Source organism: Macaca thibetana, chromosome 9, assembly GCF_024542745.1.
Source record: "Macaca thibetana thibetana isolate TM-01 chromosome 9, ASM2454274v1, whole genome shotgun sequence".
NCBI lineage: Eukaryota > Metazoa > Chordata > Mammalia > Primates > Cercopithecidae > Macaca > Macaca thibetana.
The window spans coordinates 49,626,137-49,652,413 of record NC_065586.1 but is presented as its reverse complement, the minus strand read 5'-3'; the positions used below and the strand labels follow the sequence as shown (position 1 = coordinate 49,652,413).

Below are 26,277 nucleotides of genomic sequence, written 5' to 3'. Positions count from 1 at the left end.
GAAAGTGAATCCACAGATAAACAGGAACTACTATAAATGAAACTACAGTACTTGGAGCTAAAAGACCCTCTGGGCTCTTACCTCTCTCCCTTGTTTATCCAGATACAACCAGAAACCCAAACTCCCCAGGTTCTCTATTACCATAGTTCTATGGCTACCCTAATCTGATTAATTTTCCACCTTTCCCAAGTCTTTCACCATGACCCCTGGAACTCAACTGTAAAATTCCTTCGTCCTTCTGCAACCCGAGTAATGTTTCAGTGCAGGGGTCAGTCACTGCCTCCTTAGTTATGTCATCTACCACTCATGCCATCCCTATTACCATCCCTCTCCTTATCGATGATTCTATAGTAATACCTGCTATATTGCTGCTGTGACAAATTACGACACATTTATTGACTTAAAACAATGTAAAGGTATTATCTTACAGTTCTGGAGTCTAAAATGGTTTCAGCCAGGCCATATTTCCTCTGGAGGTACTATCTTCTGAAGAAGAAGAATCCATGCAGTTCCCACACTTGTGCATCTCTGATCATGTGGCTCAGAACTGAAATGTCCAGATGACAGTGCTTCATTACAAGCCACTTGTAAATCTAAAGAAGTCTCGTGCTAAAATATGAAATTTTTTAACTAAAAAGATTTTCATTTTTTTGAAATTATCAGTGTGCTTGATGCTTAAAACTGACATATAAGGTAATATAAAATAAGTGCTTTCCACCCATAAGCATTTATGTACTAAAAAGACAAGCAAGGCAAGATGTAAAACACAGAAGATAAAAATGGAAATAGTGTTGGGGCTACTATTTGACAAGAACATTTTCAAACATGGCAGGTGAACTTCAACAGGGACTGATACAAAGTAATTCACTCCAAAAATAAATATATAATCTATATTTACAGAGTAATGAGTTCAGAACCATCTGTTATAAACCAGTAAGGAAGACATTATAAACTGCTAAAATGAGATACTAATCCAATATAATACAGAGGGTGGAAAAAGTGAGACATTAACAAAAGCAGATTACAAATAGAATATAAGAAGGTATCCCAGATATGGCTGGGCGTGGTGGCTCAAGCCTGTAATCCCAGCACTTTGGGAGGCTGAGACGGGTGGATCACGAGGTCAGGAGATCGAGACCATCCTGGCTAACACGGTGAAACCCCGTCTCTACTAAAAAAATACAAAAAACTAGCCGGGCGAGGTGGTAGGCACCTGTAGTCCCAGCCACTCGGGAGGCTGAGGCAGGAGAATGGTGTAAACCCGGGAGGTAGAGCTTGCAGTGAGCTGAGGTCCGGCCACTGCACTCCAGCCTGGGTGACAGAGCGAGACTCTGTCTCCAAAAAAAAAAAAAAAAGAAGGTATCCCAGATCACATAGTATCTATAATGTATAAAGATCTATTTTAGTTACCTCAAGAAAAATAATTGAATTCGTAAAAAGAAAAAACAGAGAGGGCGTAACTAAAAATCATGAAATGAGACTCTGGTTTAACTCTGAATACCAATAATAAAAGTAATAAATATTAGTGATTCTCATGCATCTACTGTATTTAGAAATCTAATCCATGTTACTTCATATAATCATCATAGGAATCCCAGGAGACACATGTTACAGTCTTCATCTTATAGATAATGCATTAGTCTGCTCAGGCTGCTGTAACAAAATACCACAGACTGGGTGATTTAGGCAGTATACATTTATTTTTCTCACAGTTCTGGAAGCTAGAAGGCCAAGATCAAGGTGCCAGCCATGTTGGTTCCTGGTGAAAGGTCTTTTCCTGTCTCATAGAAGACCAACTTCTTCTCACTGTGTCTTCACATGGCAGAGACAGAGATCTCTGGTTTCTCGACAGAGAGAGATCTCTGGTTTCTCTTCATCTTCTGATAAGGACACCAATTCTATTGGATCAACCCCCATCCTTATGAGCTCCTTTAACCTTAATTCTATCCTTGGAGACTCCATCTCCAAATTCAGTCACATTGGGGGTTAAGGTTTCAACATATGAGTTTTCAGGGGGACACAATTCAGTCCACAACAGACGAGAAACTTGAGATCTACTTCTTCACCCTACCCTGGGCCCTGGGAGGCTGACCCCTGGGAACTGTATTATCCTAGCTCCTTCTGTGTTAGAATTGGGTTCTAACACCATTGGGTGTTATTGGGAGGATATTAGAGGGTGAGAGGTTGGGATATTTATCCCTCTGGTTCCCATCTTGCCATGCCATGGTTGAATGGTGGTTATGGCACCTGTTTGGTGATCCTTCTCCTATACCTCCAATCCTTGCCAGGATCCACTAACTATTCCCACCCGTTGTTCCTCTAGGACCAACGTGGTAATGGCTTCCCACTGCTGCTAATTCCAAGGTGCTTTACTATCCCTTGTTGTTTCTGTTATCCCAGCATACACATTTGTCAATAGTGACTTTGTTAGACAATTGTATCTTTTTGATGTACCATCTGTTTCCTACCAGATGCTAATAAAATAGGTGGTACCCAGGAGACAAACCCTCAAAAGAGGATTCTAAAATTGCTCACACATTTGATTAGAGGACAGATCACTTCTTTTGCAGACATGTGGTGCCATCATAATTACCCAAATTGTTACTGGTAGTGATGAGGGAGGAAGTGTAGGTCCAGATAAATTAATTGGGAGATAATTGTGGCATCTAGTTGCCAAGGCAAAAAGGTGGCACCTGTTTGGTAAGGCAGCAGAGGTCATGAGTACATGGCCAAGGAATACCAAATGACTTCAGGACCCAGGATCATAAACTGAGTGTTGCCTGATCCTCCAAATCAATAAGATTGAACATTCAAACATTATTCCTTTGTTAATGGAGATAGTATTTACAGGAACAGGCTCAAGCAGGTTTTGAGGACACAAATAACTGCTTGGGGAAATGCCTGAGACTCTCATGGTACCTTTTGTTGTTGCTTTGTCACCTTTTTCTCAACCAAAATCTATGATTTCATGGACTTTTTCTATGACCAGTTAACCTAAGAGCATAAGCATGGGCCTAACCTATAGTTGGGTCTGCATGTTACTATATTACAGCCCTAACCCAGGGACAGCCTTGAAAGAGAGTGATAAAAATAAGTCTTCCCAATGGGTAGAGCTTAGGAGAAAAGACCATTTGAAAGTTCAATTTGCACTAAAGGAGATAGGAACTAAAATACTGGTCTACACTGACTCTTGGACAGTGGCTAAAAGATTGGCCAACTGGTAAGAATTTGAAAAAAAGAAGATTGACATTAGGTGATCTGGGAGAGAGGTATAAAATGGACTTACAAGAACTGCCTCAGAACATGGACATATTTAAGTATCATGTATATGCCTACTAGAGGACTCTCTCAATAATCAGGTTGATGTGATGTCTTACTGTATCGGTGGTTTTCAAGATGGACTCCAGATTTAAAGATTCACTAGAAGGACTCACAAGACTCGGAAGCCATTATAGTCATGGGTATAGTTTATACAGCAAAAAAGATACAAAACAGGGCCGGGTGCTGTGGCTCACACCTGTAATCCCAGCACTTTGGAGGGCCAAGGCAGGCGGATCACAAGGTCAGTTCAAGACCATCCTGGCCAACATGGTGAAACCCCATCTCTACTAAAAATACAAAAATGAGCTGGGTGTGGTGGCACACACCTGTAATCTCAGCTACTCAGGAGGCTGACGCAGGAGAATCACTTGAATCCAGGAGGCAGAAGTTGCAGTGAGCTGAGATTGTGCCATTGCACTCCAGCCTGGTGACAGAGTGAGATTCCATCTCAAAAAAAAAAAAAAAAAAAAAGATATAAAACAGGATCCATAAAGAAAAAAATCCCTCCCTACATGGTTCACAGTTTGGGTTGGCTGCAAGAGAAACTTGGTAAGATTTAGGAGGCAGAAGGAAGGCTGAATAGATGATGCTCACCATTGATCAAGGGCCATAAGGGAAAGACTCAGAGGTACCAGTGGTTTCCAAGTCATTCTTGCCTGTTCTTGCTCCACATCCAGCTTACCTTCCTGTCGACCTTGATAGCACCAAGCCTTGTCAGTGACTTTTCTCTGATGCATTTTGGATCTTTACTTCCTCAGATCCTGCCACAATTACACAAGGTTTTATTTCTCTCATGTATTCCTTATTCCATAATATTAATAGTCCAAATTATCTGATTAAATCAAAGCTGATACAGGGATTGTGTTTCCTGACTTTCCAGTTCTTGACTTGAGTCTTTATGGTATCTAACTGTACTTCCTACCCTTTGAGTTTGAGATATTTCCCAGTAATAAATACTTTCTAATCCATTTCAGATTCTGGGCAATTCATATTTGAATTTGGTTTCAAATATGCTAGATAGAGATGTCCTCAGATATGTTAAATAGAGATGTCCTAATGTAGTTAGAAATATGATACTGGGGCCAGGCACGGTGGCTCATGCCTGAAATTCCAGCACTTTGGGAGGCCAAGGTGGGCGGATCACCTGGAGTTCAGAAGTTCGAGACCACCCTGATAAACATGGAGAAACCCCGTCTCTACCAAAAATACAAAAATTAGCTAGGCGTGGTGGCACATGCCTGTAACCCTCCCTACTTGGAAGGCTGAGGCAGGAGAATTGCTTGAACCCAAGAGGCAGAGGTTGCGGTGAGCCTAGATCGCACCATTGCACTCTAACCTGGGCAACAACAGTGAAACTCCATCTCGAAAGGGAAGGGGAGGGGAGGGGAGTGGAGGTGAGGGGAGGAGAGGGGAGATGATACTGAAGCTCAAAGGATATAGTTATGGAATATTTATCAAGAGGTTGTAGGACCCAAAGGAAGATTCCTCCTTCATCCTCTGAAGTTTTCCTGAAAAATAAGATGACAAAAGGCAGATTAATAAAGAGAAAAGACATACAAGTCTATTAACATGCATGGGGAAATCACAGAGTGATAATCCCAACCCCACAATGGGGTACAAAAGATTATACATCATCTCCAGGTTACAGAAAGAATGGGGGCTCAGAGTATGGCCAAAAATAGATTATGGTGATAAGTCAGGTTAGAGTGGCAAGACAGGTTATGGAAGAGAGAGAAGAGGAGGGTTGGCTAGCAACAGCGATCCTGTTATGCAGATGTAACTTCACAGGTACTAGCCTTCAGAGAGAAAGACAGTAAATGTTTCTCTCAGACCTTTAAAGTGCTAGACTCTCAGTCTTTCCTAGATCAGACAAGGGAAGACCTTCGGAGAATGAGGGACTTTATCAATACAGACTTTTTCTACAAATGCTAATCCCTCCCACAAAAGATAGCTTTTTAGCTATTATTTTATTTCCAGCCTTTCTGAATAGTCATCTTGAACAATGTCAATAAAATATATTTTGGAATGAAATATTTTCATTTCCTTCAGGATCACAAAATCACCTCAAATAACAACTCACTGATAGAATCATAGAGGGTGACACCAAAATTTTTTTGATGAGCCTGACATCAGAGTGAATCACAGAAGTCCTATATTCTAGGCCAATGCTCCTCAGCCTTTTATGATTGCTTCCCTAAGAATTCATTTCAGATATTTTTGCCTGATTCCCTCCCCTCTGACATCTTAATGTCGCAGCTATACTGGCACATGTGCTGTCTGCATATCCTTGCATTATATATTAAAAGAGATTTTTTTTTTAATCCTTCAAGTACCAGTTTTTGCCTCCATCGCATGTTCTAGACCCAGATCCACCATTTACTTTGCTATGTTTTTGATATAGTTTGTATATTTGTCCCCACCCAAATCTCATGTTGAACTATAATCCCCGTTATTGGAGGAGGGACCTGGAAAGAAGTGACTGGATCATGGGAGTGAATTTCTTATGAATGGTTTAGCACTATCCCCTTGGTGCTGTCCTTGAAATAGTGAGTTCTCAGGAGATCTGGTCATTTAAAAGTGTGTGGCCCCTCCCCACCAACTCTCTCTCTCTTGCTCCTCCCTTTGCCATGTGATGTACCTGCCCCTCTTTGCCTTCTGCCATGACTGGAAGCTTCCTCAGGCCTCCCCAGAAGCAGATGCCACTATGCTTCCTGTATAGGCTGCAGAACCATGAGCCAATTAAACCTCTTTCCTCATAAAATATTCAGCCTCAGGTATTTCTTTATAGCAGTGCAAGAACAGTCTAATACATTTTTCTTAACAAAAGCTACTATGATTTCTGAGTGTTGGTTTCCTCTTGGAAACCTGACCAGAAAGCATGGCACTATTCTCAATTTTCTGCCAATGTCTGTCCCTCCACAGATACTACCCCACTAATGACTTTGTCCTTTAGCCCACTTACAGCATTTAGTTGCACATATGTGAGGGGTATATATTGGAAAATTGTCAGTTAGGTGAATGCAAAATTGAGCTACATTTTTCTTTAAACTGCCATCGATGTCACTTTCAACGCCCCAGTCAGTTTAGAGCAGACAGCCTATTTATTCCATTCAGCAAGCTCAGAACAGTCTGACAATTTATCTGTCAGTTTCAAGATTTATCACCATCAGTCACATTGGAGTTCAAAGTCCTTTCTCCTATCCTGGGCCCCACCTGGATTAGAAACATTTGCATTTAACAGGAGGGGAAAAGTGTAGGTTCTCTGTCCTTCCACTCTACCTCTTGGTCGTTGCATTGTCATGCAGCTGCTGTTCAGCAGAATCTACAGGGAGTAGGCCCCATGGCTTCATTGTCTTTCTGTGGCTGGCAGGATATAACTTTTGAAGTTGGCATGGTTTGATCTCTCACCCAAGCAGAGTCAAATGACTCTGCCTTGTCGTACACTAAATGGTCTGTTAGTGCCCAGCTGGGCATCTCACCCATGCATATTTCTAGTGTCGCCTCACTACTGAGCAGCATCTCGAAGGGTGCAGACAAGCAGGTGCTTGCTCACAATCACATTCTTGTGTTTATCTAGGCCTTGGGGATTCCAAGGGAAAACAAGGCCAAGACCGGGAAGATCTTGTCCCTTTCCTACCTGCTCTGTTGTCTGCCACTTAGCAACCACATGAGAAGCAGGTGCCAGTTGATCCCTACATTCAGAAACATCTGCCACCTTCCAGGAAGAAGCACCTTCCCTTTGTTGGGAGACTCCATCAGGGAGGGCAGAGGTTAAAGCCCCAGCGAACTCCCTTTCCAACTCTGTTTCACTCACACCACATCTTCTGATGGGAGAGCGTAGTAGGGCAAGGTGACAGCATTTATTTTAACTGAAAGTAAATAAACTATTTTATCTTTTGTCCTTGGCTCTGAGTTTTCTCGACTATAACGCAGCACATCTCACTTAGCCAGCAAGTGGAGAATACGGAACTCATCAGCAGCCTGTAATAAAAACCGTGACATATATATGGTATTGGGATTCACGAATCATGTCTTTTCCTTTTTATTTACTTATTTATTTTTAAAGACAGCATCACCCTATGTTGCCCAGGCTGGCCTTAAGCTCCTGGGTTACCTCCCCAGTAACTCGGACTACATGCATATGCCACCATTCCTGGCTCGTCCTTTTCTCTCTCCTATGCTCTAAGACCTTAGAAGCAGAGAACTTAACAATTTAACACTTCAAACTAAGTTTTATGTATCTACTTCCCCTCACTTGTATCTCACCCTGTATCCTATTGCTAAATTAATGATATAATTATCCACCCAATTCAGAAGGCTTACTCAAGGAGTCTCCCTCATTCTTATCAGCTACATTTGATCAATCACTCAATCCTGCAAACTCCACTTCAGCAATATATCTCTGTCATAATCCCCTCTGTGTCTTTCTACTGGCTTAATTCCAGCCTTTATCGCCTTTTGGTTGAACAACTACAATAAATTCCTCATTAGTGTCCTGGTCCATGGAACCTCTCCCTTCCTACACTGCCACAAGAGCATATATTTTCCAACGATGTGACCAGATTCCTCCCCTGCTTCAAAATATTTGACCCCTGTGGAAACAAAAATATAAGCCCTTTACTTGAGAAAAGAAAATATGAAATCAGACATTTTTATTCTAATATGGAGAAAATAACCTTTAATAGGAACCTTGAAGAAATCTTGAGTCATTGACTTCAAGATTTTTATTCCGGTACTGTGTTATAAATCCTTTCTCTCTGCTGATAACAAAAGTTCTAGAACAAAAGACTACCACTGAAGGAGCCAAACAGAAAACCTATTTGCTAGCTAATGAAATAGGGCATAGATGAAAAAAAATTAAATTGGTCATGCTTAATCTGTTCAGTTTCATAAGTGAGATTTCTCTAATGTTTTCCTGCCATTTTCAGTGCAAAGAGATAAGACTTGTGTTGCTGCCAGACTCTTTTATTATCCACATAGAAGGCAAGTCTTTATATTTGTCAAGGTTTACATGATTAGGAATCATAAATCACAATTAACTACTGCTTAAGAGATAAAGGTTCATGAATTTTGCATGCTGTTAATCACCTTATCACCCTTTCATGGTTTTAACCGGCTCTTTCTTCACGGTATTATCACATTATATTTTTTCTGTGTTCTGTCTCTACCAGAAAGTAAAGCCACAGAGCAAGGACTTTATTTTGTTAAAATGGTGGTTGCACACACGTGTTTGATTCATTTGTTGTTTTTTGGTTTTTGATTTTGATTTTTTGAGACTGAGTCTCCCTCTATCCCCAGGCTGGAGTGCCGTGGCGGAATCTGGGCTCACTGCAACCTCTGCCTCCCAGGTTCAAGTGATTCTCCTGCCTCAGCCTCCCAAGTAGCTGAGATTACAGGTGCCCATCATGCCCGGCAAACTTTGTATTTTTAGTAGAGATAGGGTTTGGCCAGGCTGGTCTTGAACTCCTAACCTCACATGATCCACTGGCTGTGGCCTCCCAAAGTACTGGGATTACAGGCTTGGGCCACCATGCCTGGCTGATTCATTTGTATATATTTCTAGAACACAGCTTGGTACAAAGTTGAGCATTCAGTAAATATTTGTTGAAATAGAGAATGAATGAACTCCCATTCACAATAGCTTCAAAGAGAATAAAATACCTAGGTATCCAACTTACAAGGGATGTAAAGGACCTCTTCAAGGAGAATTACAAACCATTGCTCAGTGAAATAAAAGAGGAAACAAACAAATGGAAGAACATACCATGCTCATGGATAGGAAGAATCAATATCGTGAAAATGGCCATACTGCCCAAGGTAATTTATAGATTCAAGGACATCCACATTAAGCTACCAATGACTTTCTTCACAGAATTGGAAAAAACTGCTCTAAAGTTCATATGGAACCAAAAAAGAGCCTGCATTGCCAAGACAATCCTAAGCCAAAAGAACAAAGCTGGAGGCACCACACTACCTAACTTCAAACTATACTACAAGGCTACAGTAACCAAAACAGCATGGTACTAGTACCAAAACACAGATGCAGACCAATGGAACAGAACAGAGCCCTCAGAAATAATACCACACATCTATAGTCATCTGATCTTTGATAAACCTGACAAAAACAAGAAATGGGGAAAGGATTCCCTATTTAATGAATTGTGCTGGGAAAACTGGCTAGCCATAAGTAGAAAGCTGAAACTGGATCCTTTCCTTACTCCTTATATGAAAATTAATTTAAGATGGATTAGAGACTTAAATGTTAGACTTAAAACCATGAAAACCTTAGAAGAAAACCTATACCATTCAGGATATAGGCATGGGCAAGGACTTCATGTCTAAAACGCCAAAAGCAATGGCAACAAAAGCCAAAATTGACAAATGGGATCTAATTAAACTAAAGAGCTTCTGCACAGCAAAAGAAACTACCATCAGAGTGAACAGGCAACCTACAGAATGGGAGAAAATTTTTACAATCTACCCATTTGACAAAGGGCTAATATCCAGAACCTACAAAGAAGTCAAACAAATTTACAAGAAAAAAACAAACAACCCTATCAAAAAGTGGGCAAAGGATATGAACAGACACTTCTCAAAAGAAGACATTCATACAGCCAACAGACACATGAAAAAATGCTCATCACTCGTCATTAGAGAAACACAAATCAAAACCACAATGAGATACCATCTCACACCAGTTAGAATGGCAATCATTAAAAAGTCAGGAAACAACAGGTGCTGGAGAGGATGTAGAGAAATAGGAACACTTTTACACTGTTGGTGGGACTGTAAACTAGTTCAACCATTGTGGAAAACAGTGTGGTGATTCCTCAAGGATCTAGAAGTCAAAATACCATTTAACCCAGCCATCCCATTACTGGGTATATACCCAAACGATTATAAATCATGCTGCTATAAAGACACATGCACATGTATGTTTATTGCAGCACTATTCACAATAGCAAAGACTTGGAATGAACCCAAATGTCCATCAGTGACAGACTGGATTAAGAAAATGTGGCACATATACACCATGGAATACTATGCAGCCATAAAAAAGGATGAGTTTGTGGGACACGGATGCAACTGGAAACCATCATTCTCAGCAAACTATCGCAAGAACAGAAAACCAAACACCGCATGTTCTCACTCACAGGTGGGAATTGAACAACGAGATCACTTGGACACAGAAAGGGGAACATCACACACAGGGGCCTATTGTGGGGAGGGAGGAGAGGGGAGGGATAGCATTAGGAGATATACCTAATGTAAATGACGAGTTAATGAGTGCAGCACACCAACATGGCACATGTATACATATGTAACAAACCTGCACCTTGTGCACATGTACCCTAGAACTTAAAGTATAATTTTAAAAAAATAAATAAAAATAAATAAAATCAAGAAAAAAAAAAGAAATAGAGAGTGAAAAAGAAAGTAACTCCCTTTCTTATTCCACAACTAGCGCTTCACCTATCAAATTACACGCAATGGAAACATCTTAGTCCTCAGAGCAACCCTGGGTGCCAGGCACAGGCAGCTGTCATCAGGCCTATTACACAGGTTTAGGGTGAAACTTGAAAGTGTACACGGGAAAGTAAAAAAGCAATGAAAAAACCATCTAGAAAAAAATCTTTTCTGGATTTCACCTAACCTTTTGCGTGAGACCCCAGAAACCGGATGACTCTGCTCAGAAGCAGTCACATTTGGAACCATATTTATCTCACAATAAATTAAGGGACAAAAAGTCCTTCAAACAGAAAGGAACGGAATAAACGGAATAATTTTTTTTTTTTTTTTTTTTGAGACGGAGTCTCGCACTGTCGCCCAGGCTGGAGTGCAGTGGCCGGATCTCAGCTCACTGCAAGCTCCGCCTCCCGGGTTCACGCCATTCTCCTGCCTCAGCCTCCCCAGTAGCTGGGACTACAGGCGCCCACCACCTCGCCCGGCTAGTTTTTTGTATTTTTTTAGTAGAGACGGGGTTTCACCGTGTTAGCCAGGATGGTCTCGATCTCCCGACCTCGTGATCCGCCCGTCTCGGCCTCCCAAAGTGCTGGGATTACAGACGGAGTCTCGCTCTGTCACCCAGGCTGGAGTGCAGTGGCCGGATCTCAGCTCACTGCAAGCTCCGCCTCCCAGGTTTACGCCATTCTCCTGCCTCAGCCTCCCGAGTAGCTGGGACTGCAGGCGCCCGCCACCTCGCCCGGCTAGTTTTTTTTTATATATTTTTTAGTAGAGACGGGGTTTCACGGGGTTAGCCAGGATGGTCTCGATCTCCTGACCTCATGATCCGCCAAACGGAATAATTTTTAACTCTAACATTACTTTCTTTCAATTTTTACATAATTCTTATATCTGCGGCGAGTGAAAAGGCTAAAACAAAAGCAAAAGAGACCTCCGCTGCCCAGAACAAAGATGGCCCAGACGACTCCCATGCCCATACGCAAAATGGACGCTGATTATGACGTTCCCTGCAACAATCCTCAACTGGCCCCGCCCCACCAATTTGGAACCCCGCCTCCGTAACCCGGAACCCCTCCTCCCCCACTGTGCCCGCGTTTCCGACGGAGGCCTGCCAGTGATTGGCTACTCGTACTATTTACCTCCTCTCGATGTTGCGTCATGCAGTGCGCTGGCGGAACTGTGCGCTTTCAGACCGTAAGGAGCGTGCTGGGAGCCCGGAAGGGAAAGTACGCAGCGAAGGTGACCGGGGACCAAGGTAATGCTCCGGCTGGCTGGCGGGCGCCCGGGATCCCCGGTGCTCCTGACAGCCGCCCTCACGGGACCGCTGGGTGCGGAGGGAAGGGCTGGTAGCAGCGGTGCTGCTGGGTGCGTCAGGGCCGGCCTGCGCGTTGGGGTCGCAGTCCTGTGGGTGACCCAGTGGAGAGGGCGGCGGCCACAAGGTCCTGCTCAGGCGCGCAAGGGCTATTCTAGCTGTGCTTCTGTCCCGGGGCAACAAGGTGCTGAGTCATCCTTGCGGCCAGGCCCTACAGCCGCTGCGCTGGTAGCGGCACCTGGGGCGCGGACAGAGGTGTTGTGGGTTGACGTGGAGGTTTGCTGCCAGGTTCTCATCCGAATCTAGCGGGCTGGGTGAACTTTCTCGGGGACCAGGCACCCAAACTCATCCAATGCTCACGGAGGCATAAGCCCTTGGATTAGGGTCGGTAGTATTTTCCCCATTTTGTAGCAAAGACAGACATCTGAGTCTTAGAGATCCACACCCCTCACAAGGTCAATTCTAACGTGTCAGAAGTGGAATTCCCACTCTGTGCTGTTAGGCCACATGGAGGTCACTCTGAGCTGGACCTCTTCGGCCCCCCCAGTGGACTGAGTACTGAGAAAGATACAGGACAGCCATAGGTTGAGATGATGTAATGGCACGAAAGTTCCAAAAGCGCTGGGTGTTTTCCCAAAGGCCAGGTGCCGAGTATTAAGATCCTTCAGTTCAGTTGCAGAGCTCGGAGGACGCTCGGGTATCTTAAAACAATAGTTCTTAGCTTTTGGAGTGTTCGTTAAAACACATATCCTTGGTCCTATTCCTAGAGCTAGAATCATTAGGAGCAAAGAAAGACGCAGGAGCCTACATTTTAAGATGCGTCCGCGTCACTTTCAAGCAGGTAGTCCAAGGGTCAACGCTGTAGTCTGAACACTGGGAATCGTTATGTTACAGATGGGGAAATGGACCCAGAAGAATATCACTTGCCTGAAATTCACTACAAATCATTGGCAGAGATGTGCTGGTAGCCCCAGTTGGTTTGCACTTGTCATTTCATTCTGACCTATCATAGTCACCTCACTGTAGCATTACAGAAACACTATCCGCTGACTTCTGGTTGACCACCCATCTAGTATAATGTGCCCTGGAGCTAAGATAATCCAGTTTTTAGCATGCTTTTCTTTTGAAGACACCATTGAGGGAGTCTAATGTAAGGGAAACCTAGTTGGTAACCGATTTTACTTTGAAAGACTAAATGTCCTTTACGCATTATAGTAGGACATATAGAATAGGTTAACTTAGAATATTTTTATATCTTATGTTGAAGGAAAGTATTATTTGGTATGATTAGCTGAAATTCATATAGTTGGCTTCTTTTAATATCTTTTAGCTTTGTAATGCAGAAGAGCTATTCATGTCTCTTTAGATGACACTATTTCTCTGACCAAACGTTATGTAGATTCTTTTAAATTTTCCCACTGGATACTGGTATGAATCTTAAGCCAAAACTACATTTGTAAAAGCCATCATAGACCCGGGTGTAATCACATCCAGTTAACAGCCATTCTGTGTTAACACATAATTTTTGAAATCATCTATTTTATTATTGGTCAAACTGGGACTTAAACCTAATTTGTTCCTCCATCCTCAGCTGTGTTCTCTGGGATGGGTTTCTTGCATTACCAAGGGATGATTGGGCAAAGAATTCATCGCTGAAAATTAAAAAGGTGGCTGTATTTCCTTTTCTACTAAAAAATAGTTTGTTCCTTCTTGACTCTGACTCTCATATGTCCTTCTCTTTATTGGTTAGTGGATTGTTTTGTTTATGTTCTTTTTGTTGTTTTTGCCTTTTTTTACTAGCATTTCAGATCTGCTTGGTAGACCTGGTGCACCACCACCATGTTGGCTGCAAGGCTTGTGTGTCTCCGGACACTACCTTCTAGGGTTTTCCACCCAGCTTTCACCAAGGCCTCCCCTGTTGTGAAGAATTCCATCACGAAGAATCAATGGCTGTTAACACCCAGCAGGGTAAAGATAATCTGAATTTTTTTATATTGCTGCTTTTTCCATTTGTGCCCTTTCTTTTTGGCAGAGTGTGGCTGCTGCCTTTAGTGTGTTATACGTCAATTGGCCCTGATAATATCCCTGTCAGCTCTTTCTCCCCATTAGTTTGTATCATTCTGGTCCCTCCTTATCCCATATGAAAAAGAAAATGAATTTCTGTAACTTTGCTTTTGCTTACAGCTTCTGGAGTTTCTCATTTAGAAAATTTAGAGTACATTGTGAGGGATTGAGAGTTATGTGGTGTAACGGAGATCCTGGAGCACATAGTCAGAAGTTTAAGAACCCAGGGATATTACCAGTTGGCCAATAGCTTAATAAATTATTGAAGAAATTATCTCTTATTTAGATTGATAATCTCTGTCAGATTAGATGAAGGGATGGCCTACCCCTCCACACCTGTGGGCATTTCTCGTTAGGTGGAACGAGAGACTTGAGAAAAGAAATGAGACACAGAGACAAAGTAGAGAGAAAGAAAAAATGGGCCCAGGGGACCGGCACTCAGCATACAGAGGACCCACGCCGGCACTGGTCTCTGAGTTCCCTAGTATTTATTGATAATTATCTTTACCATCTTAAAGATAAGGGAGTGGTAGGATAATAGGATCATTGTAAGGAGAAAATCAGCAGTAAGACATGAATAAAGTTCTCTGTGACATGAATAAGTTTAAAGGAAACTGCTCTGCCTTGATATGCATATGCAAACATCTCCATGAACCTTTTAGCAGCATTGCACCAGCAAGTCCCACCTTTTGCCCTAAGGCGGTTTTCTCCTATCTCAGTAAACAGCATATAATCGGATTTTACACCAAGATGTTCCATTGCCCAAGACGGGCAGGAGACAGATGCTTTTCTCTATCTCAACTGCCAACAACTGCCAAGAGGCCTTCTTTCCTCTTGTACTAGTCCTCCTCAGCACAGACCCTTCACGGGTGTCAGGCTGGGGGACGATCAGGTCTTTCCCTTCCCACGAGGCCGTATTTCAGACTATCACATGGGGAGAAACCTTGGACAATACCTAGCTTTCCTAGGCAGAGGTCCCTGCAACCTTTGGCAGTGTGCGTGTCCCTGGGTACTTGAGATTAAGAGAATGGTGATGACTTTTAAGACTTTTAACCAGCAAGCTGCCTTCAGGCACTTGTTTAACAAGGCACATCCTGCACAGCCCAAAATCCGTAAAACCTTGAGTCACCACAGCACATGTCTCTTGCAAGGACAAGGTTGGGGGTAGGGTCACAGATTAACAGCATCTCAAATGCAGAACAAAATGGAGTCTCTTATGTCTACTACTTTCTATATAGACATAGTAACAGTCTGATCTTTCTTTTTTCCCCCCATATTAGAAAGAAACCCATCTTTATACTAGATTTATGTTCTAGCATTCAAATTATAAGGTTTAAAGTGAGGTAATGAGGACAATATACAGAAGCTAGAAGGAGACTTTTTCTCTTTTAAATTAACTGTTCCGCTGTTGAAAAAGAGCCAAAATGGAGGTAGTAGTCTTTCTTCCTCTTGGCTTTGTGTTAAGGAAAGATGCCTTTCTTGAGTGCATATCCCAGATGACGAAATATAGCTAATAATGCTTATAGAATGCATTTCTTAAAAATGCTAATAGATTCTCATCTTGATATTTGGTTAGGATTTAAAATAAATAATTCTAGGTATGTAAATCTATAGCTTGTAAAAGAAACAGTTTTTCTGAAATTGAAACTAAGAAGAATATAATGAATTACTACCAAAGGTGGAGCCCAGGAAAGGTATACATTTACTTATTTAGTTTTACATTTAGTTTTTTAAGTTGGCTAATAAATTTTCATAGTGAAGTTACGTATATAGAAAGTACCAACTTTCTTTAACTAGAGTTTTCTAATGTAAAGAGATCTTGCATTTTATTTTACTGATGTCTGTTTTCATGTGGGTGGTCCATGTCTTTGTTTGCATGTGTGTGTCAGGAATATGCCACCAAAACAAGAATTGGGATGCGGCGTGGGAGAACTGGTCAAGAACTCAAAGAGGCAGCATTTGAACCATCGATGGAAAAAATATTTAAAAGTAGGTGGCTGTCTTATTTTTTAACCTAGAATCTATGGATATGTTTTAAGAGGTCCATGAACAACTTCCTAAAAACATATGTGTATTTGTGTGTGTATTTGTGCATTTTCTGGGAAGACCACATCATTATTCTGAGATCTGACAATCCAGCAAAGTTTGGTACTTTGCACTGGATTCAGTGGTTATCAGTCATACTTATTCCAGTGGAAATTTTACTTTCCCTTTTTTTAAAGAAAAGGATTATTAATATGCCATAGTCCAAAAGGTATAGTCTGTTGAGAAAGTTCATTTTAAGTGTGTAGAATCCTCATTCAAGCATATAATATTTGTTTATGTTTCAGATTAGGAATAAATCGCCAACACATAGATGTTAGTAAAAGCCTAGCTGTCCAAGAAGAGTCCTTTAACTGACTGCTCACATAGGGCCTCAGGAGGCAGTACTTTAACGTATTGCCAGCTTGGTTCAGTTTGGATATCAGCTTCGCAAGTTCAGAAACTAGATTGTTAATCATCCTAAAGCTATTCAAAGAATACCACTGCTCCTTAATAATCTTACAAAATGTCTTTACAATGGGAGAGAGCCCTAATCAGTATCCTTCAGGTCATTTCTTTCTGATTTGACCCTAGAGACCAAATCATGCAAATTATGTAGTGACAGCCTGGTAAAATATTCTTAGTAAACGAATTAGACTAAAAGAATAAGATGCACTTTATGAATACCTCTGTTGAGTTAGAGTTGATAAGTTAGTTGTCTGTCAGTACCCTAAAACAGGAGCCTCCTCTCATTTGATTCTGCTGCATAAACACTGATTATATTTTCTTTCTGTTTTTTCTTGATTTCCATGTAAAGCATCATTTGTGTTAATACCAGGCAGTGTGGTATGACTGTTAACATTTCCTTCTCATTTTTTACTTTCCATGAATGTCATGTGAATATACTTCAGCCTCTTATTAGTAAAATAGTGTGTGTCACAGAAGTAGCTCCACATCTACAGACATACTGCCCCCTCAAATATTGTTGGAGTGAGGTTGAAGATTCACCAAGTCTGATTCATTCTTTTTGGTACTGATTTTTATACCTTTGTTTCAGGAGTGTTTTTTTTCTACTGGTTACCTAACATTGAGGCAGTTTCTGTGCCCCATATGCACTGATTATGGCTGTTATTAAATATGATACATTATTTGATTCCCTTCATAAATATTTTAAAGGCTTTGTCCAGATGTGCCAGTACTAACCTGCATTTCCTTCTGTGTTCTGCAGTTGATCAGATGGGAAGATGGTTTGTTGCTGGAGGGGCTGCTGTTGGTCTTGGAGCATTGTGCTACTATGGGTTGGGACTGTCTAATGAGATTGGAGCTATTGAAAAGGCTGTGTAAGTAAATTGTTTTAAGTAAATTGTTCCTAAACAACTCCAACCTCAAAACAAAAATTCCGGTTTTCTTTTCATTCCTATCTTTAGTCACTTTGGAATGTTTTGTGTCCAGTCTTTGTGTATACACATAAATAAAGAATCTCTTCTTGCTTGTTTGACATTTATTTATTCAAATCTAAATACAAATCTTTTAGCAAGGTTATATGTATTTAAGTAAGGAGAAAATATGTTGTTGTTGTTGTTTGGTTTTTTTTGTTTGTTTGTTTGTTTGTTTTGAGAAGGAGTCTCGCTCTGTCACCCAGGCTGGAGTGCAGTGGTGCGATCTCAGCTCACTGCAATTTCCGCCTCCCAGGTTCAGGCAATTCTCCTGCCGCAGGCTCCTGAGTAGCTGGGACTACAGGTGCCCGCCGCCACGCCCAGCTATTTTTTGTGTCTTTAGAGATGGGGTTTCACCATGTTGGCCAGGGTGGTCTCAATCTCCTGACCTCTGGTGATCCACCCACTTCGGCCTCCCAAAGTGCTGGGGTTACAGGTGTGAGCCACTGCACCCAGCCAAAAATATGTTGTTTTTTATATGTGCTTGTATGTTTTATCTCATTTAATCCTTATAGTAATTCCCAGGTATGCATAATTATCATGATTATTTCCATGATAAATGAAGTGAATAAAATTTAAAGTAGAAAATGATTTATCACGAGGTCGCCCACCTAATATATGACTCAACCAGAAATCAAATCTGTAATTTTATAAATTAATCATGTCATGTTTCTTACAGAATTTGGCCTCAGTATGTGAAGGATAGAATTCATTCCACCTATATGTACTTAGCAGGGAGTGTTGGTTTAACAGCTTTGTCTGCCATAGCAATAAGCAGAACGCCTGTTCTCATGAACTTCATGATGAGAGGCTCTTTGGTGGTAAGTCAGCTGTTTTTGTTTTCCTTTTTCATCTGAAGATCAAAAGATTAGATAAAACATATTGGAGGGAAGGGGGTATTAAATGGAAAGAATACTGTATTGAACAAGTTTTTGTTCAAATAATGTATGAATTACAGGTTGAGCATCCCTAATTTAAAATCCAGAAATGCTCCAAAATCTAAAACATTTGTGGTGCCAACATGATGCTCAAAGAAAATTGTAGCACTTCACATTTTGGGTTTTTGGATTAGGGATCCTGAACCCTAACAACAATGAAGTATAATGATAAATAGTCTGAAATCTGAAGTCTGAAACACTTCTGGTCCCAAGCATTTCTGATGAGGGATACTCAGCCTGTATTAGTGCAGCCGAGATAAAGTAGGAAGTTCATTCTGGGTAGGTCAGCTATTATTCTTTTTGTTTGTTTTTTTTTTTTTTTTTTTTGAGAGTCTCGCTCTGTCGCCCAGGCTGGAGTGCAGTGGCGCGATCTCGGCTCACTGCAAGCTCCGCCTCCTGGGTTTACGCCATTCTCCTGCCTCAGCCTCCTGAGTAGCTGGGACTACAGGCGCCCGCCACTGCGCCCGGCTAATTTTTTGTATTTTTAGTAGAGACGGGGTTTCACCGTGGTCTCGATCTCCTGACCTTGTGATCCGCCAGCCTCGGCCTCCCAAAGTGCTGGGATTACAGGCGTGAGCCACCGCGCCCGGCCTATTAAACATGTATTCTAATAATACCGGAGGAGTTAGAAATAAAACTTACAGGGACAATGTTCTTGTCTAGCAGCAGATAGCAAACAGCCTCTAATTTATAGCAGTTTACTAAAAAAAAAAAAAGCAAATGCAAAATCGTCTTAGAAGTCAGACGGAAATGCCCAGTACAAAAACCTAGGCATTTTCTGCAGTTAAGGGTAGAAGAGTGTTGCTGCTACTATTCCTAAGATTCTTGACCTTATAGAAGATTTTTATATTTAATGAGTTTCTCTAGAGCCCTTGTTATTTTGCTAGATACGAGAATTTGAATATGTGTGCCCTATTCTGCTATTTGGTAGAAGAGATGAACTGGAATAAGTGGCACAGATATGCAGTAAGAAAGTGCAAAGTCAGTCGAGAGTTTCTGTCTTGAACAGTTAGGCAAGGTCCATGAAGGAGACGTTTATTTAATCAGGGTTGTTGAAGGCTAACATGTTTCATTTATTTTAGAGTAGACAAGAGGGCCAAGTGTAGTGGCTCACACCTGTAATCCCAGCATTCTGGGAGGCTGAGGCAGGAAGATTGCTTGAGCCTAGGAATTTGAGACCAACCTGGGCAATGTAGTGAGACACTTGGTAATTTTTAAATAAATACAAAGTTTTAAAAATTAAAAAAAAAAATTTAAGTAGACAAGGGCAGTCCAATTTTACCAGTTTAAGCGAAGAGGAGGTAGGAAAACCTAATTTTAGAGGTGACTTGCAATCCCATTAGAGGGAAGTTCAAGTGTTTGGGGTCTGGATGTTGAAGAAGATATGGTTAGAAAGGGTATGATTGTCAAGCTGAGGAGAGAACCTAAGCAGTCGGAGGCCATTGGAGATACTGGAACAACAAAAGTGTGATTTATATTTGAGTTTTTAGAACCAATGTGGAAGGGACGTGGAGCAGCTGTACCAGCTGTGCCTTTGTAAGATCTGAAACGAGGGATGATAAGAACCTGAACTAGAGCAGAGTGTGAGACTGGAGGGGAAGGAGAGTTGGGAGAGTTCATGTAACACTGATTCCCCACCTAGGGACCAAAAGCCATAATATTTTCACTGTATTATACTTTACTAAAGGATAGCTGTTAACAGTAGCATAGCCATTTGGACATTTATGTATTTTTAGGATGATGCTTTTCACATAGATGCCATCAATCTCCCAGCCCAGAGGTTCACAAAGGCCGATAATGTTCTCACTGGGGATGTCAGTTTTAATCAAAAGCAAATAATTTAAAACAATACTTTTGTAATAAACATGGCAATATTTACCTAAAATTTTAGGCTCTAAAATGAGGCTTCAAAGAAGTTTTGTGTTTGGGCCATATCCCAGTCCCTTCTGGACAAAAGATTACCCTCTTCCACTGTTAGTAATACAGAAAATACTCGGGAAAGCCAAAGACAAGTGTTACAGAGATGAAGATGTAACCTTTTGGGTGTGACAGACATATATATACAAATACACACATAGACATGCAGATAATGTCAAAGTTTGTCCCAAGTGCTTCTGAGGAGAGGTATCTGATCTTGCTCCTGGGTAACCAGGGTACCTACTAGAAAAAGCTTTTGAGATGATGAGACAATACTTCAGTAAGTCGACCAGATATGGAAGGAGGTATTCTTAGGCATGATGGACTGAATTAAGGAGGCTGAAACTTTGGGGCATGTTGGCAGCCCTGCCAGTTCAGTGTGGTTGGAATGAAGAATTTGGAGTGAGACTAGATGATAAAAGATCTTTAACAAATTTAATTGCAGTAAATATCCCAAAAGTGCTGCCCACAGAGTATGTGTGAAATAGTTTGTAGTAATTATTTCTCATTAGAAAATGGTGGAGTGGAGCTTGATATGCTTTTCTTTTCTCTTTAATGTTTTTTAAAAATAGACTAGGTCTCTATGTTTGCCTAGGCTTGGCTCGAATTCCTGGGCTCAAGTGATCCTCTCACCTCAGCTTCACAAGTAACTGACTCTACAGGCACATACCGCCGCACCCAGCTCAGTATGCTTTTTTGTGTTAAGATTTTCCCATTCTTGGCCGGGCGCGGTGGCTCAAGCCTGTAATCCCAGCACTTTGGGAGGCCGAGACGGGCGGATCACGAGGTCAGGAGATCGAGACCATCCTGGCGAACACCGTGAAACCCCGTCTCTACTAAAAATACAAAAAACTAGCCGGGCGAGGTGGCGGCGCCTGTAGTCCCAGCTACTCGGGAGGCTGAGGCAGGAGAATGGCGTAAACCTGGGAGGTGGAGCTTGCAGTGAGCTGAGATCCGGCCACTGCACTCCAGCCCGGGCTACAGAGCGAGACTCCGTCTCAAAAAAAAAAAAAAAAAAAAAAGATTTTCCCATTCTTGGCAAAACCAACTGTTTTGTTTACCTGTACTTTATATTAGAGGTTGAATATTTGATGTTCATGGGTGAGACAGATGATACAGGTGAGTGAGGAGGCCTGGTGTGTCACACAGGAGATTGTTGACATCTAGAGGTTACTGACATCTAGAGTAGCCTTCTCAACTAAAACCATTCACCATGTTTTTGTTTGTTTGTTTGTTTGTTGTTGTTGTTGTTGTTTTTACATAGTTTGCCAAACAAAACATCTGTGGCCTGATTCCAAGGGCTACAGGTTTGCAATCTCTGATTTAAATTTCTTGAAGATGAGCACTGTCTTTTTTCCATTACATATTAGTACATTTCTTGTCATACACAAGGAATATTTAAATATTATAACACTGGAAATCTAAGATAGGCAAAGAAAAGGAATGAGGACCAAATTAACCATAAACCTGGAAGGGTAGAAGTATAGAATCTTATTTCTCATTTTTCTTTTCCGTGTGCTGTGATATCTATTTTCTATTTTTCAAGTCTTCATTTAGCAGATATGGAGTTCAAAGCTATGTGCTATATATATTTTCTTTTTTTAAATTAATTTGTAAGCTTGACTGATTTTAAAGAAATCCTATTTGTGCTATACAAAAATATATTTTTTAATTAAGAGTTAATTATCTTGGGATCCCTAACGGGTTTTTGTTTCACCTCTGCCCAACAAGAATAAAATTGTTAAAAGATGTGATACCAGTCCAAGCTTAAGTCATGCATTTGAAGCTGTCTGCAAAACCTCATATATGGCAGTAGGGGGCACTCATGCTAACTTAGCCAAAACTGTGAAATAAACCCAGAGCTTTTAATGTGGCAGAAAAATAAAAGCTTTGATTTTTTTTTTTTTTTTTTTTTTTTTTTTGAGATGGAGTCTCGCTCTGTTGCCCAGGCTAGAGTGCAGTGGCACGATCTTGGCTCATTGTAACCTCCACCTCCCCGGTTCAAGTGATTTTCCTGCCTCAGCCTTCCAAGTAGCTGGGACTACAGGCATGCACCACTGCACCTGGCTAATTTTTGTATTTTTAGTAGAGACGGGATTTCACCTTGTTAGCCAGGCTGGTCTCGAACTCCTGACCTCAGATGATCCATCCGCCCCAGCCTCCCAAAGTGCTGGGATTGCAGGCATGAGCCACCACACCTGACTTTAAGCTTTGATTTATTATCTTTAACATTTTTACAACTAATGTATTAGAAATAACTAATTGGACTTCAAACCTGTGGGTTTCTGCTTTGTTTTCATATAAGGATCAGTTTTTCTTAATAGTACTTGTCTTTCAGACAATTGGTGTGACCTTTGCAGCCATGATTGGAGCTGGAATGCTGGTACAATCAATACCATATGACCAGAGCCCAGGCCCAAAACATCTTGCCTGGTTGCTACATTCTGGTACGTTCTGTTTTAAATTGTTATGAGACAACCTTGACTACTACCTTTTTTAGGTGGCTCTTCCCAATTGTAAATGACCTACATGGAATTTAAACCTCATGTTTAGAAAACACAATTTTCTTCAGTCATTACTGGCTGCCTTTTTGCCAGACCTTTGGTTCGAAAGGTTGATTTTGCTCCTAAGACCATGGACATCTTCAATACGAAACTTGGTGTCTTTTGACAGTCTAATATATGCAGAGATTGACTTCTGTGTGTTTTGTTCAATACCAGGAGGGCTTTCTATCTAGTACGCATCATTTGAGAGTTGTTTTTGTCTGGTATATTTAGAATAATTAAAAACTGAGGATAGAGAAAGTTGTGCTAACAATGTTGCTGCAAAATACAAAAAACTGAGAGAAGTCCTAATAGAAGTGTTCTGTGTAGAAATTTCACCCACTGTTTTGCCTAGAGCAAAAAGTATTTTTAAATTATTCATCATTATGAGATAGTATACCTTATTAACCATACAGCTTGATCTAAAAATGTTACTCTTTAGTATTGAAAATTCAGTATAAAGATAGCTTTGTGCCTAGTCTGTGAGGTAAACTGCATTTAAGTAAAAGGTAACTTATTCTGCTTAACGCTGAAATAATGCATTATCTAAGATTTTTTTCAGTTAAGGAGTTCCTTTACCTTGGTTAAATTATTGGTAAAATTTTTACTGTAATTTTTATGAAATTATTTATAAATATCTGACAACTAAAATTATTTATAAGCTATTAGCAATCCTTATTATGTAAAGCAACAGCAGTGTCTGTCTTAGAAGTTCCCACACTTTAAGTTTATCATCGTATGCTTTTCGCTTTTGATAGTAGTAGGATTGACCTTGAGTTACTTGTTTTAAGCTTCTTTATCTGAATTATATGAATGTTGTAGAAACTAGTGGTAAGATCAGATTCAAATAGCTGCATGGAATTTGATGGTTATTAAATAAGTAGATTAGTGTTTGCTTGTGAGTGTGATTGATTAGGAATAGTGTTAATGTTGTGATACAGAATTTGAGTAGTCACCAGTTTGGGTTGTAAAATTTGGTGGGGGTAGTATCATCTAAAAGGCAGAACTTTTTGAATCATAGTGCTTAAACAGTAAGGTATAATATAAAGTGGCATGTTAGAAGTGATATTTTCCTTTTGCTTGTTATTTAGTAAATACTTAATGAGCACTTGCTCTTTCTCCAGGTGTGATGGGTGCAGTGGTGGCTCCTCTGACAATATTAGGGGGTCCTCTTCTCATCAGAGCTGCATGGTACACAGCTGGCATTGTGGGAGGCCTCTCCACTGTGGCCATGTGTGCCCCCAGTGAAAAGTTTCTGAACATGGGTGCGCCCCTGGGAGTGGGCCTGGGTCTCGTCTTTGTGTCCTCACTGGGTAAGCTGCTATGTTTTAACACTTAATTCTTGGTGCATAGTTTCTTGTAACCTGAAATACTCCAATATCCTAATTGACCGAGTCATTTATTTTAAAAGTTTTTTTAAAGATTGATGCTAATTTGACTGGATTTTACTATTGGCATCATATAAAAATCATGGCAACATGGTCAACCATTATTACTGGCTTTACCAAATACATCTAAAATGGGAAAGTTGGTCTGGAGAACATGAATATTGTTCTGGTGCGATGCAAGAACCTTCCTGTGAAATGGGCAAGTGGCTCATTGGAGGAATGAGTATCATGGGTTTTGAACTAATATAAATAAGATTAGACAGTACGTATACCCAGATGTCGTCTTACCTGCACAGTATACCAAGGAGATTTTTTTTAAGTAATATAAATCATAAACTCAGTTATTCGAAATCCTTTTTTAAAAAAATCTTAATTGTTTTTGCATTTTGATTTCAGGATCTATGTTTCTTCCACCTACCACTGTGGCTGGTGCCACTCTTTACTCAGTGGCAATGTATGGTGGATTAGTTCTTTTCAGCATGTTCCTCTTGTATGATACCCAGAAAGTAATCAAGCGTGCAGAAGTGTCACCAGCGTATGGAGTTCAAAAATATGATCCCATTAACTCGTAAGTAATGCTTTTTACTTAACACTGTTACTCTGTCACATAAGGATGCTTGTGTGTATTTGATCTGTTTTGTTTTATGGCCGTATTAGTTTTCTAGGGATACTGTTAACAAAGTATCGCAAACTAGGTGGCTTAAAACAAAACTTGATTCTCTTGTAGTTCTGGAGGCCAGAAATCTAAACTCAAGGTGTTAGCAGGGTTGTACTTCTGAGGGCCCTGAGGGAAAATCTGTTCCCTGCCTCTCAGCTTCTTGTTACTGCTGGCAGTCCTTGACATTCCTTGGCTTGTAGATGGATCATTCAGTCTCTGCCTCCATCTTCACATCGTGCTCTACCTGTGTACCGGGGCTTAGGATTTCATCATATTTTGTTGTGGGGGTGGAGGAGGGTCACAGCTTAAACCACACCAATGGCTTTGTCAGATTTCCTATTTTTTGTTGCAGTTTGGTCTGTTCTGTTTAGTAAACTATCCAAAAAACCTCTGATTATATTGCAACTTAGTGCATTCTATTATCAGAATATTTTGTCTATTTTTGTGAGCCAGCCTCAGGGTACAATAAATAACGTGCTCTTATTGGTTAGTTAATTTTGTTAGTGTATTTTGCAGACTTTAAAACTGAAGAAATGTATTAGTCAAGTATTATTTATTGGAAAAGGTATATAATTGACTTGCAATTTTTAATAGAAAAGCCTATTTTATACTTCTAGAAATTAGAAACTCTTCAGTATAAAGATTCTAGTTTCAGAGATAGGCAACTTTAATTGGCATTGTTGTTATGGTTTTTTTTTTCTTTTTTCTTGGAGTCTACCAAAGTAGGTTATTTTATTTAAACAATTTTCTTGAGTCAGTTTCATTGTGTCTGTCACATTTTTTTAAAAGTAATTTGATTTTCTTTATCTAAAAATAAAACTTAATGTAAAAAAGTTGCTATAAAGCTTACAGATCTGTGGAAGTTTTCTTTAGGGGGTGAAGTGGGTCTTTTATATTAAAAAATGCCAGACTTGTGTCTAACAGGTTTTAATAAAAGTGTTTCTTTGGTCTTGTTTTGATTATTTCATTGTCTGCCACCTAGTTTTCTTTGCAAGTTGATATATGCAGAGTGTCAGAGAACAAAATAATGATTTTTTTTAAACTGCTCTTTAACATTTAAAAGATGAGTCTGCCAAAAGGAAGACCTTAACTATTTTCTGGTCTAGGATTTCATTAGTTGGCAGTTAAACATCTTATTTTTAATTTCCATTTTATATCACTAAGACAAATAGTATTGCTTTTTTTCTTTTGTATATTAAGAATTCATCATCGCT

General features: G+C 40.5%; 2 protein-coding genes across 2 annotated transcripts in view; both read left to right on the top strand.

Moving 5' to 3' along the window:
* Positions 1-26,277, top strand: part of RGR (retinal G protein coupled receptor) — a 282,289-nt gene that overhangs the window by 140,642 nt on the left and 115,370 nt on the right. The window lies entirely within an intron of this gene.
* Positions 1-26,277, top strand: part of GHITM (growth hormone inducible transmembrane protein) — a 773,276-nt gene that overhangs the window by 746,048 nt on the left and 951 nt on the right. The window contains exons 2-9 of the mRNA XM_050803879.1: positions 11,969-12,040; positions 13,898-14,065; positions 16,051-16,150; positions 17,412-17,523; positions 18,299-18,440; positions 22,813-22,921; positions 24,142-24,330; positions 24,802-24,973. Of these exons, the coding sequence (XP_050659836.1) occupies positions 13,937-14,065; positions 16,051-16,150; positions 17,412-17,523; positions 18,299-18,440; positions 22,813-22,921; positions 24,142-24,330; positions 24,802-24,973 (953 nt within the window). The 5' untranslated portion in view covers positions 11,969-12,040; positions 13,898-13,936. The remainder of the gene's footprint in view (positions 1-11,968; positions 12,041-13,897; positions 14,066-16,050; positions 16,151-17,411; positions 17,524-18,298; positions 18,441-22,812; positions 22,922-24,141; positions 24,331-24,801; positions 24,974-26,277) is intronic.